Below are 16,524 nucleotides of genomic sequence, written 5' to 3' on the forward strand. Positions count from 1 at the left end.
AATGGTTTTATTCCACTGTGGTACAGTACATGTTTCCATCAGTCTCTGATCGAAAGGGGAGGCAAAGATTAACAGCACAAAGGTTTATAGAAACCCAGTAGAGAAGACAGGCACAGCTTTAAATGGGTATGTGATACTGTAAAAAGAAACATTTATTCAAAATTATCCCGATTATAGATACAGGCAAACAGCCCACCTAAGACATTTCGATCTCTTCAATCAGATGTAGTTATCTACTGTAAACTTGTGGACAAAGACTAGATTTCAACGACACAAAGTTATTATTTGTTGCCGTTTCTATGGTTGAACTGGATAGCTGTTTTTTATGGAACAACTCCAGTTAAAAAGACAATCCTCTCCTTCTCACAGACACCTGTCCAGCGGCAAGCAGGGTTCCAAAGCCAGAGAGTGGGGCCATGGAGGGGGAGGACAGTGTGTCAGGGGCCCCTCACGAGCCAGGTAACCCCCTGCTGCGAGCCGTGTTCCTACGCCGCCTGCGTCTCACGCGCCTTCTCCTGGAGGGAGGGGCTTACATCAATGAGAGTGATCGGCAGGGCCAGACCCCCCTGATGGTGGCCTGCAGGACCCAGCATGTCGATGCACAGAGTGCCAGCAGGGACAAGTTGGTTCAGTATCTGCTTGAAAGAGGAGCCGACCTCAACATTCAGGACAAATCAGGTCGGACGGCCCTCATGCATGCCTGCATGGGGCAGGCCGGGGCCGCGGTGGTGTCCTTGCTCCTGGCCAGTGGTGCAGACCCAGGCCTGGAGGATCACTCTGGAAGCTCAGCACTGCTCTATGCAGTTACTGCTGGGGACCAGGAGGTTCTGAAGCTGTTGCTGGACACCTGCAAGGCCAAGGGAAAGGAGGTGATCATCATCACCACGGACACGTTCCCCTGTGGGAAGCCAAGGGCCAGGCAGTACCTCAACGTACCCCCTCTTGCTCCCCTGGATCAGGGGGATGGGCTGCATCCCTCTTCAGCTGCACCTCCCTGTGCATCTCCCTCAGAGATCCAGCTCCTCACCTCCCCTCCATGTTCCTCTTCTTCCTCCTCCACTGGTGGCCCTCGCCAAATGTTCTCTTTCAAGCAGAGTATGTGCTCTGGGTCAGGGGGCATGAGTTCCCAACCTTCCTCCCCTTCCAGTGCAAGAGGCCTGGGCAGGTTGGACAGACTGCAACAGCCACTCCAGAGGCTGAACTCAGAGCCCTGGCTAAGGATCCCTGCCTCCCTTCTGGTCCGTCAGCCCAACTTAGCCCCTTCATCAACAGAAGACCTCCGGGATGTGGAAGAGGATCTCTCAGTCAGGATCAACTGGCTGGGTTTGAACACTGAAGAATATGACAAAAGAATCCCCCACAGGTGTAGCTGCAGTACTGACCAGAACAAGATCATCAACACTAACACTGAGGACACAGTGGGGGAAACTGGGGGGCCACTGCGCCGAAAGTTATCCATCTCAAGTCTTTTCTCCTCTCACTCTGTTTCCCACCCAAACCTCCACTCACAAAGTCTCCACTCAGGCCAGGGATCCCCATCCTCCTCCACCTCCATTGGGGGAAGAGACTCTGGCTGCCCCCTCCCCAGTCTGGCTGTATCCAGCTTGCGAAACATCATCCAGAGACGACACCTTGGGGCTGATCACTATAGCTCCGACCCTCAGCTGGCCAGTGGCTTTCCTGAGGAGGGCAAAGCCCCTCTGGAGAGCAGGAAGCTGGTCATGTCACGTTCCTCAACTTTGCTGGGCTCCAGGGAATCTCTAGAAGCCCCAGTCCTTACCAGAAGAGCCCTTTCTGGGCTGGAGCGCAGGGGCTCTGGGGCCCTTCAACTTGACCCCATCTCCCAGACGAGACCCGGCTGCCTACCCCCACTGTTCCCTCATCACCACTCTCCAATCCCCAACATCTCTGGGTCGGTCTCCAACCCCAGCCCAGGAAGCAGGGCGGTCTGCGGAGCAGTAGCAAGCCTGAAGACCCTGCTACCTTCGGCTCCTCCTGGCCTCCCAAAAGAGCTGAAGACCAGGAGAATGCTGCTGAGGAGACACTCGATGCAGACAGAGCAGATCAAGCACCTGGGAGACTTTGACGGGATCTTTGGTCATTGAGGGGCTGTTGTGGACAGACTTGTATGAAGTGCATTCATCCATCTGTCGTGTTCAGTCACTCGTCAGTTACGCCAACGCTAATGATCGCGAGCCAGCTTTTTAGTGAAGGCACGTATGTGCCTATCGACACAAGGATGGCAATTTCCATCTCATATGGGTGGTAAAATTGTTAGTAACCGACTAGAAAAATGTATTGAAGAGAGGTCTTATGCTTAACTTGTAAGTATATTGTATGAAAAATATAAATCCTAAGATTTGAATGAGACACCTTATTCCAGGTACACTAGATAATTACCTGTGGCTGTAATACCCTTCCTGTTTTTGCTAGAGATTTACTCTAGTCGTGTCCTGTGTGAATTTGCAGCTTCTGCTTTGCCATTGTTTGTTAAAGGATTAGATATTAAGAAGGAACTGGTGTTCAATTTTTAATTTGATTGAAAATTCAATAAAAATCTAGAGAGTAATATTCTCTCAATTCTATAAAAGAAATAACATTACAGGCATACAATCAAATTCATTTAAAAACATATGATGGACTATTTTGTATTGTAGAATTCGCCAGAATTTATAAGCGACGACAAAACTTACAAACAGACCAACTTGGAGACCTTGACAAACATCACAGCATATTCACATATTTACAACTGTCAATCCATTCTGCTTAAAAGTAAAAAAGTATCGTAGAATACAAACAAGTAACAAGGACTTATTCCTTATCCGTAAGATTTGTTGGTGATAGTTAAAACAACTCAGGATCCAAGTCATACTGAGTCTGGAACTTACGATTCACTAAAAAAGATTCAGACAAATTACAGAGGAAGAGACTAAATAAATACAGTTAGTATGCATAAAAGAAAAGGGTCAACTATTACCTAATGTCTGAGTTTTAAAAAAGAATACAAAAACAGTGGCATATCACACAAAACATACAATTATTTCCATTCCTAAAACCATCATGCAGAAATCTCACCAGTCATGGCTTCAGAAGGACAGGGATAGCTTTTCAGAATGGAATAGCTTATCCAGAATTCGTTTAGCATACAGTGCTTGATTGGCAGACTCTCTTGCTGCAAATGAATCCTCCAAGATGATTCAACAGGGAGTGTGGCAAGGGATGACCTTGAATGAAGCGATGTCTTTCAGGCCCCACGACTGTAGTCGCTCACCATCCTCTTGATGTGGGAGAGCTTGGCCTTCAGGTACTTACATCGACGCTTCTTCATTTGGTAATCTGCCGACTGGGCGAGAGGAGGAACATTAGCCTTCTGCACTTGTCTGAAGCAGCTGAGATACGGTTTGGTACATGACAACGGTGGTTTAGGGTAAACACAAGGATAGAGAGGATTTAATGATCAGTCATTAGCAGCATGCATGAGAGGATAACTTAAATGCCTGCTTTGCAATTCTGTCTCTAAGAGGTAATGGTGCGAAACTGTAAACAAACGAGGGAGTGAAATACATTGATGACTTGAAAAGGGCTTGTCTGCTGCACAACAGTGGGCACAATTGTGGATACATACCCTTTTTAGGTCTTTCAGTCTGTTGTACTCATCCATGGCATCCTGTAGATATGGATAAATTACATCATAACATTTAAAAAGTAGCTGAAAGTTTGGGAGCCAAACTTTTCTGGCTTCTCCAGCTATTTTTATTAGCTTTTTCATCCATTAGGAGGAGACCCTGCACTAACACTCCACCCCTAACCCCAAAGCATTCCTTGTACATAGAGAATTACTTGTAGAATCTCTAATAGATATTCATGAATGTTTTAAGAGAGTCATGTCATTCTGCTCACCAGGAACTGGGGGCTGCCTTCCTGCATGTCATCCAGTTCTCGGTCCACGTCTGACAGGTTCTTATTGATGACGTCCAGGTCTGCTTGCAGGTCCTTGTACTCCTGGTGGTCCCGGTCAAACTCGTGCTTGTAGTTGATGCGTTCCTGCTCATTGGTTATGGGTGGGAACTCACTAACAGTGGCACCCAGGGAAGAAAAATGACACAGAAAAGGTAGTTGTGAGTATAGGAAGAAGAAGGGGAGAGAAGCCAGTTCAGCATCGGAGCAAATGCATTTTCTGCGACGGCATTCTCAAGCACAATGCAGATAAATGTGATCCGAGGTGAGAGAATGTCTGGGACTCAGGGATTCAGTGTACCTGTCGAAGTCATTGTCATCCAGCTCATCTCCGGATGAGGCATAGTCTGTGTCGGGCTCCTGTCCATTGGCGCGGCGAGGTCGTCTAGCCCGCTTCTTTTTGGGCCTCCCCGCTGAGCTGGCCAATTCTGAGCTACTGCTGTAGGGGGCGCTGCTGCGTGAAGGCATGAGATATTCTACAGGGGGCCTGTGGAAAGAGAGAGAGCGAGAGACTTGTAAAAGGCTCCATTTATCACTATAGCCTTCTAGGCTTGTATAAGGCTATAATGTTGTGTAGTGGTCACAAATGTAACTAGTACTTGACTATCAATAATGAATGTAGACAAAGTAGTTCATAGATAAACTAGTCAAAACCACTCGACTTAAGGAAGTTGTTTTGCTTCGAGTTTCTGTGACGAGATAAGCCATGACTCATCACATATTTGTGACAATGACAAGATTGTGCAAGAGGAAGGAACATTTGAAGAGTCAATATAACTGAGTCTTTGTGACAAATCAATTGTGACTACTTAATAACAGGGATCTCCACCTGCTCCTCTCTCCCAAAACAGTGATCTTACTCCTCACTGAACAAAAACAAGCACAGCCAAAACCCTCTCTGAAGATCTCACAGTCAGATAATCTATGAAATATGTGAACATCCCCATTCCTAAACAAATCTGCATATCAAGTTTCCTGTTTCACTGGCATTGGAGTCCCTTTACAATGGGAGGGCATTTAAAAAGATGGCTTTTAGACTTTCGGGAATTTGGCAGCATTTGTAGAATGGTCTTCTTTCACTGGAAGATAGTAACAAAACACCCTATCCCCTCCTTCTCATCTCTTCTTAACCAAGGCTTATATGGTAGAACTGGAATGGGGAATACTTAATTTCCAACATGTTTAGTTTCCACAGTAAGTATACAAAATAAAAAAAATAGGTCATCGAATAATTCAATTAACCCACTATCTTCACAAGACAATTCCGGACACTTAATCAGGTTCTCAATCCCATTTAATTAATTGCTACTTTGGGGACCAAGGCACTGAGACGCAATTAAAATGAAGGGATGCTCCAAGGCACCGACAACATCTCAAATTCACAGACATAGATTTAGCTTAATGCACAACTCATGAAGGGAGTTGGGCTTAGCCTTTTAGCTAATTACCAGGTGATGAAATACATCTGTCAGTTGTACAACTGCAGTCATGTGGCAAGTTACTCATTTGCGGAGCCGCCTAATATATCTGGGGGTGTCTTTGTGGGACTGATCTGCCCAAACTGCTTCTGAGCGGACAAACGTCTCAGAGAACCATCTCTCTTTATGGAACACTCAGTTCTGCACAGCAGCAAGCTCTGGCATGCTCACTCAAACTGCAGCGCTGCAGATCAGCTAGAGACTTCCTTTTCTTAGCACTGCTATGTACTGTACAATGCACTGTACAGGCTAGTACAGATTTTTGTATGTAACAACTGAAGGCTGCCCAGTTCTGTTGTTAATCCACCTGACATACCTTGGTCTTAATAATACAGTATAGACCAGTGTTTCTCAACTGGTGGGTAGTGACCCAAAAGTGAGTCAAGAGCTGGTGTGTAGTGCGTCGCGGACTTAGCCAACAAGCAAACTTCTTTCTATAATGCCATGTCTGTCTGTGTACTCACTCAGGACTGATGGGTGGTTTGTCGTAGTCTGTGCTGTTGTCATCCAGGTGGCTCCTGGAACCCCCAAACTTCATAGGGAAGTCAGCGACTATGCCCTCATCAGGAACACCTGACACATTGTTCACCTGTGGAAAGACCAAAACAGAAGGGTTGTTTATGGTTAGGGTTGCTTATGTCTACAGTTTTTAATGAAAATACATTTTACAAAAAGGGGTTCCCACATGAATGTACCTTTGAAGGAAACTTTGAGCTTGAAATCACAGGAATCTTTCTGTTAAAATGATTATTACTACCATTTTGGCCACACCACTATTGGTGAGATAGTCAACATAGTAACACTGTAACTTGGACTTGTGGGGAAAAAAAGTAAAACGAAAGGACATTTGTTAAATTCTCCCACCCAGGGATGTCTTTATAGGACTGACATTTCAGAACATTTGTTTCCACAACATAACAATAATCTAATGAATCGTGGGAGGCAACAAGTCTTGCAGTAACCCTGTTTCAGCAGTTCCCAGAGTGTTTCATAGCTAACAGTCTGTATACTTTTAATACTGGTCCAACCAGTTACTTTTTTTCAGGGAACTTAAGTACTAGAATGAGCATACCAAAACAAAGCTTTGAATCACTCCTAGTTTTTGACAAAATACAGTATCCATGTCCAACTTTTGTCAATCATGACGTTGGTACTTTCCCAAAGGGAAGAGGGTCCTAACAATAGTTCAGACACACACACCGATTCCTTGTTTATAAATATTTCCAGTTAAATGCATTGTCCTGTGTAAGGTTATGCAGTATGGAAAAAGATAATTAACCTTATACTTTAGTGCTCTTTTGGATGTCCACCCGCCATTTGACAGATTGAGTAGAAGTGAAACCACATGACCCCCACCCGCCACAGCAACACACACACATTCTAAACCACACCCAGAAACTGAGAGCACAACTCCAGTTATCCTCCCCCACTGCTATAGACCAGAGACTGGCTAAACGAGTTCAACCACTTCAGCTATGACCTGCTTCTACTGCACTTCACAAGCAGAAAAATGGTCCAACCTAACCTTAGCAGGAGGCTGCCCTGATTGCACCTTACACGGAACACTGTCACAGGATACTGTCCCTACACCCATCCCCACTCACTCACCCAAGCCTCCACGTCCTGGGGCGGGGCTTCCTCATTGATGACCTTAACTCTCTTCCATAGGATGTTCTCTTTGCCAAAGTTTCGGATCTTCTGACGAGTCTTCAGACCAAACACCATCATGATGATCAGAGCGGCTGTAATTAGGAACCCAAACACCACAGCAATCGCCTGCAGGAGGACGTGGAGATGGGCCAAGGAGTTACACGCCATATACAATTACTCACCACATAAATAAAAAGACTTATCAATTCGGCCATTAATGGGGGCCCATCCCACTCACCTCTTGTGGTTCCACAACACAGTAGTGGTAGAGGTACTGGTTCACAAACATTGCGTTTGACTGTGGTTGCTGGTACTGGGCACACAGGCCAGCAATTTGGGCCCCGTAGACAGAGTTAGACGACTGGGCCATGGGGTTCACGGCCACCAGGTACACTATAGTGGCTATGAACATCAGCAGAGCCAGGATGGCACACACAATCACCACAGACAGGTAGAACCTTCTGGACTCTGACAGGTTCTGCCGGGACACTATGATGATGAAGAAGGCCAATGCTGCGATGAATGTGAAGGCCGCTATGGCGATCATGAAGCCCTTGCCTGACCGTGGGTCATTATAGTTCCCTCCGAGAGAACCATACCCATAACCGTTGTTAGCTCCATATCCTCCACCGCCAAAGCTGCTGTAACCTCCTCCCCCATAACCACCTCCTCCCCCATAACCACCACCTCCCCCGATACCACCCCCAAACCCGCCAAGCGCTCCCTGGGAGTCATAGGCGAGTGTAGAGGCCACGCATGCGAAAACACCCACACTCAGCACTACAACAATGATGGCCATGATCTTGATGATTCCAGGAGGAGACGCCCAGCGGTAGAAGTGCTGGAACTCATCGTCTGCGTAGAAGGAGTAGGCCGGCTGAGGTTGCTCTTCACTACGCAGACGCACATGGAAGACAAATTCCTTTCATGTTTATGTTTATGTACAAATTATACTTAAAACTGACATTTAGGTCAAACAAAGGCTTAGGGTTATGCTTTAACATCGGTGTGGACAAAAAAATAGTAGCACCATGTACGCCAACACTACTCCTGCTCTGTGGTGAATAAATGGATGAGTTTCAATGGTCTATTGACATTCACTCTAACCCTAACTAACCCAATTGACATGTCACTATTTACCCCTAAACCTATGTATGAGGCCAAAAGCTGATATATGTTACAAGAACAGAATCATGCAGGACGCACCAAGAAAAGTATGCTAGGTTAAGGTAAACAAACTCACAATTCATGCTCTGACTGGTAGGGAGGTGGACTCCCATAGGGCTTTGAAGACATTTTCAGTCCTCAGAGGCTCTTGAATTTCTGCTGGAAGACAGAATAGTGTTAAGAAAATACAGAGGCCTAATCAGTGGGCATAGTGACTCACAAGATAGTTGCTCACTAACCATACATTTTCTCCTGTAAAATATTTCAACCAATTGTAGGTGAGCGTCAAAAAACTAGATTACATTGAATCAATGACGTAGCCCACGGCTGTGTTAAACTATGCCCCGCTGTATACTAATGCTTTTGGTTTGTTTAGAAAGTAAAAAGCACTCTCCAATGCCATACACCATTTAAATATTTGATTAGAATGGCCTCCTAATTAAAAATAATAATTCAACGGGAAATATACAACGACAGTTGCTTTATCAACAAACAAATGTTTTATGTTGGTACAGGTGTACAAAGCACACTATTGAAAGGAACACAAAATGCAATACAATCACAGTTTGAATCAAATTGCACGCCAGGAAAATAACGAAGTATTTTACAATGGAGAAACAAAACACTCACCTGTTTGAGAAACGTCGCAGGCAAAGAAACTTCGACGTTCATAAATACAAGCAACACCACACCTAGTTTAGGTGAGCGCGTCGTCATAGCTTTACCCCGCCCACTTTAAAAAAATGCTTTAATTGGTTGGTTGGTTTGGTTTCTAATTTCAACATCTCCAACCTGACCAGTCCTCTGCCGTCTACAATGCGCATTGCAAAACACACATTTTAAGCAATTTTATGCATGCTAGAAAAATCTAATTCTACCATGCGGCAGCTTGACATCACTCACACACACACTCACACGCGCACGCACGCACGCACACAATGACAACATCAGACACAAGGTACAATCAAAGAACTGTAATTTGAAGCACCAATGCAATACAACACAGATTAGCATTTCTCAAAAATATATCTGCATCCAAATGTTTACAGCACAAGAAGGCAACATGGGAATGCCATAGAACAGAGGACAAACCATCAAGGTATAGGATATGTTTACACCTTTCACACATTTTTACTGAATGAATACATAAACATATACACATACTACTGAACAACTCAAAAAGATGCTAAAGCTACAATGGGTTTTAATGGGAAAAGTGCCCTAACACTACATAGGCAATGTGGTAAACATAAAAAGGTGCCACTAAAACACATACTGTAATATTTCATCATCCATATCTGTTAATTAAGAAATATGATTTGACGAAAAAAGTAGAAGTGAAGAATCAGAAATGTAAACAAACCAGAATCTGATGGATTAGGTAATTATATAGGGCATGCACAACAATGGAATGGACATCACAAAACAGAGAACTCGGACTTTCAGAAGGTGAAGTTGACAGCGAATTTAACGGTGGGGGTAAAGGTTCTACAGTGCTTAAAACATGAATATATCCAGTGCTCATTGATCGAGTGACAATGAAAAACATTTAACTAATAACAGTTTCATAATAATTATTTACATAACCCATCATTTGGAATGTAGCAAAAACGTTTTCTCCCTTTACACTTCCCTAACACTTTAGGAGGTACAAATCCACTGAAGATCCCACTGAAGTTGAAATGAATGAGTGAAATGAAGGCCATAGCTACAGAATGTTTACGGTACCTCTTTGACTTGCATAGATCATTTCAGTAAAATGAAGCATTGCTTAAGTGGTCCCTTCAGTCAGATATCTATCCAACCACTTAGTTACTCAACATACAAACATGCTTTCACACACACACGCACACTCTTTTCTCAACATTATTTATCTGCGTTTACATATTTGTTAGCATATTTAGATGCTTATGTTATATATATATATATATAACATAATATGCTTGTGTTATATATATATATAACACAAGCATCTAAATATGCTAACAAATATGTAAACGCAGATAAATAATGTTGAGAAAAGAGTGTGTGTGTATATATATATATATATATATATATACACACACACACACACGTTTCTCTTCAAGAGGCTTTAGATGTTTAGTTATAACCGTCGTTCCATTCCATGATCTTGTCGTATTCATGAATCTTCTGCTTGATGTGGGAGAGTTTGCTCTTCAGGTACTCACAACGCTCTCTCTTCTCCAAAAAAGTAGGGTCCTAGGGTTGAGGGGTACATTGCTTATTCATAATGAATTCCAAATAAGAGAAGTACTAGAGATCAAATCTGATGATCAAATAGCATCAGATCAGTTTGGTATAGAGAATACATACGCCGTTTAAAAATTAAATACAACAGTCCTGTTACTGTAGGAGTGTTCCCTTTATAGTCTCTTTTTCCTTCATATATTTCTCTTTCCCACACGCACACTCTCCTCCCATTTAAATCTGGCTCATTCTTCACACAATGGTTGAACAGAATCACTGGTACACAGACATTCAACTATATCCTGTCAACAAAATGTCATACAGAGATAAAGGGAAAGAATGGGGCAGGCTCAGGAAAACATAGACTAGACTCTGAAATAGTCTAAATGACCTTAGAGTGAGTGAAAGACAAAGTAAGAAGATGGACTCACATTTTTCTTTCTCTGGTACTCTTGGAGGATTCTGTTTACGCGTTCATACTCCTGAAAAAGGAAATTTGATGCAAAACATGAATTTCGGAGCAAATGAAGGGCATTCAAGTACAGGACACCGAGGAAACAACTGATGATGGAAGGAGGAAGTGAGCTGAGGGGAAGGAAGAAGAAACAGCCTGTGGAAATCTGGGCGTGTTCCGTGAGGGAAATGAGGCGAAGCACATGAAGAAAATGGGTGAAACATTCCCAAGAGACCATATTTCTGCACTGGTGCTGTATATTTAGAAATAATTGAATTCAAGGAATAGCTGTAAACACAAATTCCTTCAAAACTACAAACAGTATTTACATGTATGAAAGTAGGTTTTTTCTCAACACTTTGTTTAGTAGTTATTCAATTCCTCCATGGACCTCTTCAATATTGGTATGGGGGAGGAAATGATAGAGGTAAGCTCCTTTGGAAAGTGTAAGAGCACCAAATATGAATAGAACCACAAAACAAAATGGGGTGGATGAATGACAGGTGGACAAGGTCAATCACCATGGGGTTGTTGGTCTGCTGTGGTAGGCTACGCATCATGGCATCCATTTCATCAAACTTTTTCACTGTTGCTTGCACTTCAGAGTGAATCTCCTTGTACTCTGCATACTGGTCATTGAACACAGCCCGGTACTGGTCACGCTCATCGTCTGTGCGGACGGTTGGGTACTTACTGTAGGACATCGAAAGTCGTGTTATCGTGTGCACAGTATAACAGGGTCATCCTGAACAGTGAAATTATTATAACATGGCAAACAACAGCTACATAGTTGGCATTATTTAAAACACTAGCAGCAAAAATATATAAAAATACCCAAATCACTTATGAAAATAAATTAAAAAAACAATCAACACTAGCAGTGTTGATGGAGAATATATACAGTTTCAAAAGAGCGTGTGTCGATGAATATGTACATTAAATAGTTTAAGGTTGCTGGTTGAGAAGCCTGATGGCCTGGGGGAAGATATTGTTTTGTGTAGTCTGTGTTAAGGTAGTCTGTGTTAGGGTAGTCTGTGTTAAGGTAGTCTGTGTTAGGGTAGTCTGTGTTAAGGTAGTCTGTGTTAGGGTAGTCCGGGTTAGGGTGGTCTGGGTTAGGGTGGTCTGTGCCCATAAGCTCCAGTACCAGCTACCAGTAGCAGCAAATGCAGTCCAAAGACTGTCTGGCTGTAGTCTTTTAATCATATACAAGACAGTGTTAGAAGTAATGAATACATCACACTGTTGCTCAAAACTGAGAACCTACTAACACTGTTTGACAATCCAAACGGGATGATAGCAGCTGTTTTATGGCCACTAAAGCAGATATAAACATGAAGTCTGAAATGCACAGCTAGTTTTCACACAAATGGAACTCTTAGCTCCCACAGATGCCACACTCACGCAATGTAGTCTGGTAGGATGACTGGTTTAGGGATGTGTCCTGAGGGAATGGCCCCTTGTAGGACCTTGGGTGGGCCGACCTTGGGGGCAGCTTGGATGGGCACAAAAGTGGAACGCTGGACTTGCTCAGGAATACCATGATCATGATCTGGAACAATCTGGAAGAGAAAGGATCAGAGATTATGGATATCCCTGTGAAGAGACTGATTCAAAACTCTTCTACTCAATGGGTCATCTGTTGAGCTAAAAAGGATAATAATGTAGCTGAAAGAAACCTGAATCTGTTTTCCTGTCAGTTCTTTCTGTTTGTCTTGTTCCCCTTTTAATTGTACTTTTTATTCCTATTAACACCTAATCTGACATGCAGATTTTAAAAGATTTCATGAAACAGTAACAAATTAATAAAACGCTTACCAAAACTCGTGTTCCAGGAAACTCTCTCGATTGCATCTGGACAAAAAGTTATAATCAAAAAAATATATCACACAAAAACAAAATCAAGTGTTATGTAAATTATTATTATGTACAAGAGACCCTGTACAATACAATGTATTATGTTGTACTGTATATTATGGAGAAGGGGAAAAAAAGTCCCTGTGGCGCTAAACAAAGGGAGCATAGCAACTCGCCATGACGGCCCCATCTTCTAATGGACATTCTCAAAGGACAACGATTTTCTCACAAGCCTTTTCAGCTATGTAATTGTCAACATAGAGTGGAGAAAATCCCCAAGAGATAACAGAGAATGTAGATACACGTGAGTATGTACCGTCTATAACCATGATGTAAGCAAATGCTATGCAAATTTGGGAGTGACTTGAAATGTGTGTTTCAGGTATTGCTCCACCACTTCTACTTACGAATATCCAGACAAAAAGAAGGAGCCTCACCTCTTGACTGTGCTTCTCGCGGTACCTGCGAGCCGCTTCGTGCCTCCACAGTTTGAGACACACGAAGGCCCCTATTAGATAGATCAACATGGTGAAGAAGAGGAAAATGATGGCAGCCGTCTGTCCTGCATCTGTGCGGCAGAAGGCCCCATTGATGCCGTTGTTGAACACAGGGTACGAACAAAGACCTCCGCGGGTGATGTCATTGACATATACCACACCTTTTGGGAACAAGGAACAACGTAGTTTAGGAAATTCTCAGCTTGAGCAAAAGGACACGATAGGAGCATAGGGTCAATACAGAAAGGCCAGTTTTCCATCTCCAGTGGAGGTGTTGCACAGTGGGACCCACCTGCGGCCAAGTAGAGCACAGCCAGAACCAGGTTTATAGTGAACTCGGTCAGAGGCCACCAGGACGAGTCCAACAAGATTGTGCGGTAGTACATGGTCATCCCCAACACCAACATAATCACAGTCACCACCCAGGCCAAGCCTGCGACCACCAGCACGAATGGAGTCTTTGGACCTGTGTAGTAAGAGCCGCCCATGCCTGCTCCGTACATCCCTCCTCCTCCATAACTCCCATATGTACCCCCAGGAGAGGAGTAGCCGAACATGTTGAACCACTCGTTGTCTTTGTGTATGTACGCGCAGACACAGGCAAACACCGCTGCCCCCAACAGCAGCTCAACACACCCCAGAATTCTCAGAAGACCCGCCCAGGACTTCATGTAATCATAGCGCTGATGATACTCCTCCACACGCTCGCTATAGGTCAAACCCGTACGGTAAGTCCGCCCAGAAATGGACTCTGGGTGGTTCGCGCCTCCCAATAGTTGTTTACGGGAGTTGTAGCTGCTACCCGACCCCCCATAGGGGTCCCGGTGGGACCCCGGCAGAGAGGGCGAGTGGGGGGGTGAGCAGCGCACACCCTCGCTGCTGTTGTTGTTGTTATTGGAGGATGAGCCAGGCATCGACCAAGGCTTGTCACTGCTACGCCCGCTGGTGCCTCGGAAAAAGCTTTTCCAGGAGTCTGGAATGAAGCGGTGGACTGGTTTTATGTCGATAGATGGGTCAGCCTCCGGGTCGACGTTATCCTTGCTGTCACTTGGGTCAAACTCAGGCCCCACAGGGGGCTGGTGTGGTAGGGGGGGAGGTGGTAAGGGGTCGGAGCTCAGAGCTAGCTCTGCATCCAGCTGACTCAGGGGTTGGAGATCATGGAGGTGGTCACTCTGTGGGGAGCCCGGGGGGACCTGGTCATAGTGTGGCACATGACGGACACGCTCAGTGCGGCCGTACAAGCCTCCTCCAGAGGACATGGGAAAGGAGATGAGCCCTGAGGGTGTGGGAAGATCCAGACACACACATACACAACATAAGCATGGGAGATTCAACTATTGTTGCAAATTATCAAGAACATGTTTAATCTCTCTCGGTCAAGTTGATACTATAGTGACATTAGCAAACATGACATATATTAATAGAATGACACCACAGGAAAGATTTAAGTAATCCCTGATACCATATTTACCAGTAATGCACCATTGACACCTTTAGTCAGCCCCACATGCAGCATAATGTTATTCTATAACCATGAATGCTAATCTTGCATCCTACGGACTATTCCCATCACCATGAGACAGCGGGCTCACCAAGCAAGCTGATTTATTTTTGTGCCACAACCACATTTATGCTTTTTATCCAAAGCGAACCACATGTGGAACTATCTCAGATTCTAGTTGCACCTGATAGGCTACACCCTTTGAGGCCTCAGTAAAGTAATAGTGGTGGCAGCACAAAAATGTTTCTGCTTATCCAAAAAGCAAATCTCCTAAAAGTGCCCTTGTTTAGATGGACCAAAGCTTTAATTAATATGTATATACTGTATAAACATACTGTGTACCTCTTTCACACGCAGTCACTCAGCTCGACTTACATTGGCTTGCAGGTCAGAATGCAAACCTTGACTGTACATACATAAGCATTTACCCAGGAATCACCTGCAAAGACAAGTTGTTGGTTTTCAAATAACACGAGGTACACGCACATCATTGAAATTCATAAATTGTGTCTAAATTCAAACCGTTTAAAATTCAAAAGTCATTCAATAGTAGGCTACACACTAGTGAGTGGAATGTTATTAGCTGTTGATGAAGTCTAATGATTTCTAAAAAGGAATTCGTATGAGTCGAACCCTGAGCAAAGTGATGACTGACATGGACTATATTGTTGAGGCTACGGAAAAAAGTCGCCTCAGGCTAGGCTAAACCTAGCAGGGTCATAACATCTGTAGCATATAGGCTAATTAAAACTGTTTTCCACCATTTTTGTTCAACCATGAATAAATGAACAGTGTGTTTAATAATTAATTAATTAATATGGTTACAATATCAATTTACTTCAGTTTAACGGATTCTAAAAATACACATAAGTGTCATTTGCTACCTTAAGAACACAGAAATCAAGTTGACTCCGCTCCTGAGGCACCATATTTCTCGCAGCGCAAAGTACCAAAGGGCAAGTTATTCAGTGCTTCCAGTTGACGACATGTCCAGTCTATCCTTCATCAATGTTTGATTAGAGTTGTTGTTTCTTATATTACTGGTACAGCATCAATAGAAATAGATTACAATTAGCTTTCTTGAGTCCCCCAAGTCTTCTTGATGCATGACCTCCTTGGAGGACTAGCGTAAATGTAGAGTAGGTTATAATAAGGATTGCAACTTCACTACGACATCGATACTCAAAAAAGTAACCTCTCATTACGTAATCATATGCTACTTAAAACTAGGCCTAGGCATTGTCGGGTCAGTTCCGCGAAAGAGCATTGGAACGTTGTAGACTACTGAAATAGTTCGCTTACCTTAACTTTAGTTCCTCAAGAGAGGCGATTTCTTCCATTTTCTGAAACCCACACAGGTTTTATTTTTCGCATGGACTCTCACCACGTGACTAGCCCATCCCGGGTCCTGACGTCATTTCAAATACCACAACCTAGCACTTACCTGTAGCAGAAAAACGTACGATGAAATTGGATTACCTTGAGGAAGTGATACCGATGACTAATTTATGGAATTGGGTATCGATAATAAAGACACATGAAACAATGAACAGGGTAACAATGTGTGTATGATTACAAATAAACACATCACGTCATAGTTTATGCTCGCATTTTTATTACATGCTTATCCATGGATATCATATTTTATGATACACAGGAAAAACTCTTGACAGCCGTCTGGTAAGGTTTATTCCTCCTTGGCCTAAATTCAAAGAAAATACATTTAACATGATATTTTTCAAGCTCCTTCAAGATCTT

General features: G+C 43.6%; 3 protein-coding genes across 6 annotated transcripts; 1 reads left to right on the top strand and 2 right to left on the bottom strand.

Annotated features, from left to right (window-relative positions):
- Positions 1-416: 416 nt before the first annotated feature.
- Positions 417-2,105, top strand: LOC146220879 (ankyrin repeat domain-containing protein 34B-like). Its single transcript, XM_084694035.1, has one exon. The coding sequence runs from the start codon at positions 417-419 to the stop codon at positions 2,103-2,105; it is 1,689 nt and encodes a 562-aa protein (XP_084550161.1).
- Positions 2,106-2,517: 412 nt separating this feature from the next.
- Positions 2,518-9,036, bottom strand: oclna (occludin a). Its single transcript, XM_084693746.1, has 9 exons — positions 8,883-9,036; positions 8,329-8,408; positions 7,324-7,978; positions 7,044-7,211; positions 5,900-6,024; positions 4,259-4,444; positions 3,901-4,072; positions 3,626-3,667; positions 2,518-3,343 (listed from the first exon to the last, which is right to left on the bottom strand). The coding sequence occupies exons 2-9, from the start codon at positions 8,379-8,381 to the stop codon at positions 3,245-3,247; spliced, it is 1,500 nt and encodes a 499-aa protein (XP_084549872.1). The 5' UTR covers positions 8,382-8,408; positions 8,883-9,036; the 3' UTR covers positions 2,518-3,244.
- A 175-nt stretch (positions 9,037-9,211) lies between these two features.
- Positions 9,212-16,173, bottom strand: marveld2a (MARVEL domain containing 2a). 4 transcript variants are annotated; one of them, XM_084693743.1, is made up of 10 exons: positions 16,069-16,166; positions 15,651-15,806; positions 15,142-15,205; positions 13,558-14,541; positions 13,206-13,426; positions 12,730-12,765; positions 12,316-12,473; positions 11,436-11,607; positions 10,892-10,942; positions 9,212-10,472 (listed from the first exon to the last, which is right to left on the bottom strand). In XM_084693743.1, the coding sequence occupies exons 4-10, from the start codon at positions 14,522-14,524 to the stop codon at positions 10,353-10,355; spliced, it is 1,725 nt and encodes a 574-aa protein (XP_084549869.1). In that variant the 5' UTR covers positions 14,525-14,541; positions 15,142-15,205; positions 15,651-15,806; positions 16,069-16,166; the 3' UTR covers positions 9,212-10,352. The 4 variants fall into 4 exon arrangements, with proteins under 4 accessions (XP_084549869.1, XP_084549870.1, XP_084549871.1 ...); XM_084693744.1 differs by having other exon boundaries at positions 15,109-15,205; XM_084693745.1 differs by lacking the exon at positions 15,651-15,806 and having other exon boundaries at positions 15,109-15,205; positions 16,069-16,173.
- Between the last annotated feature and the right edge of the window lie 351 nt (positions 16,174-16,524).

Source organism: Hypomesus nipponensis, chromosome 27 (assembly GCF_054491055.1).
Source record: "Hypomesus nipponensis isolate SF chromosome 27, ASM5449105v1, whole genome shotgun sequence".
Lineage (NCBI taxonomy): Eukaryota > Metazoa > Chordata > Actinopteri > Osmeriformes > Osmeridae > Hypomesus > Hypomesus nipponensis.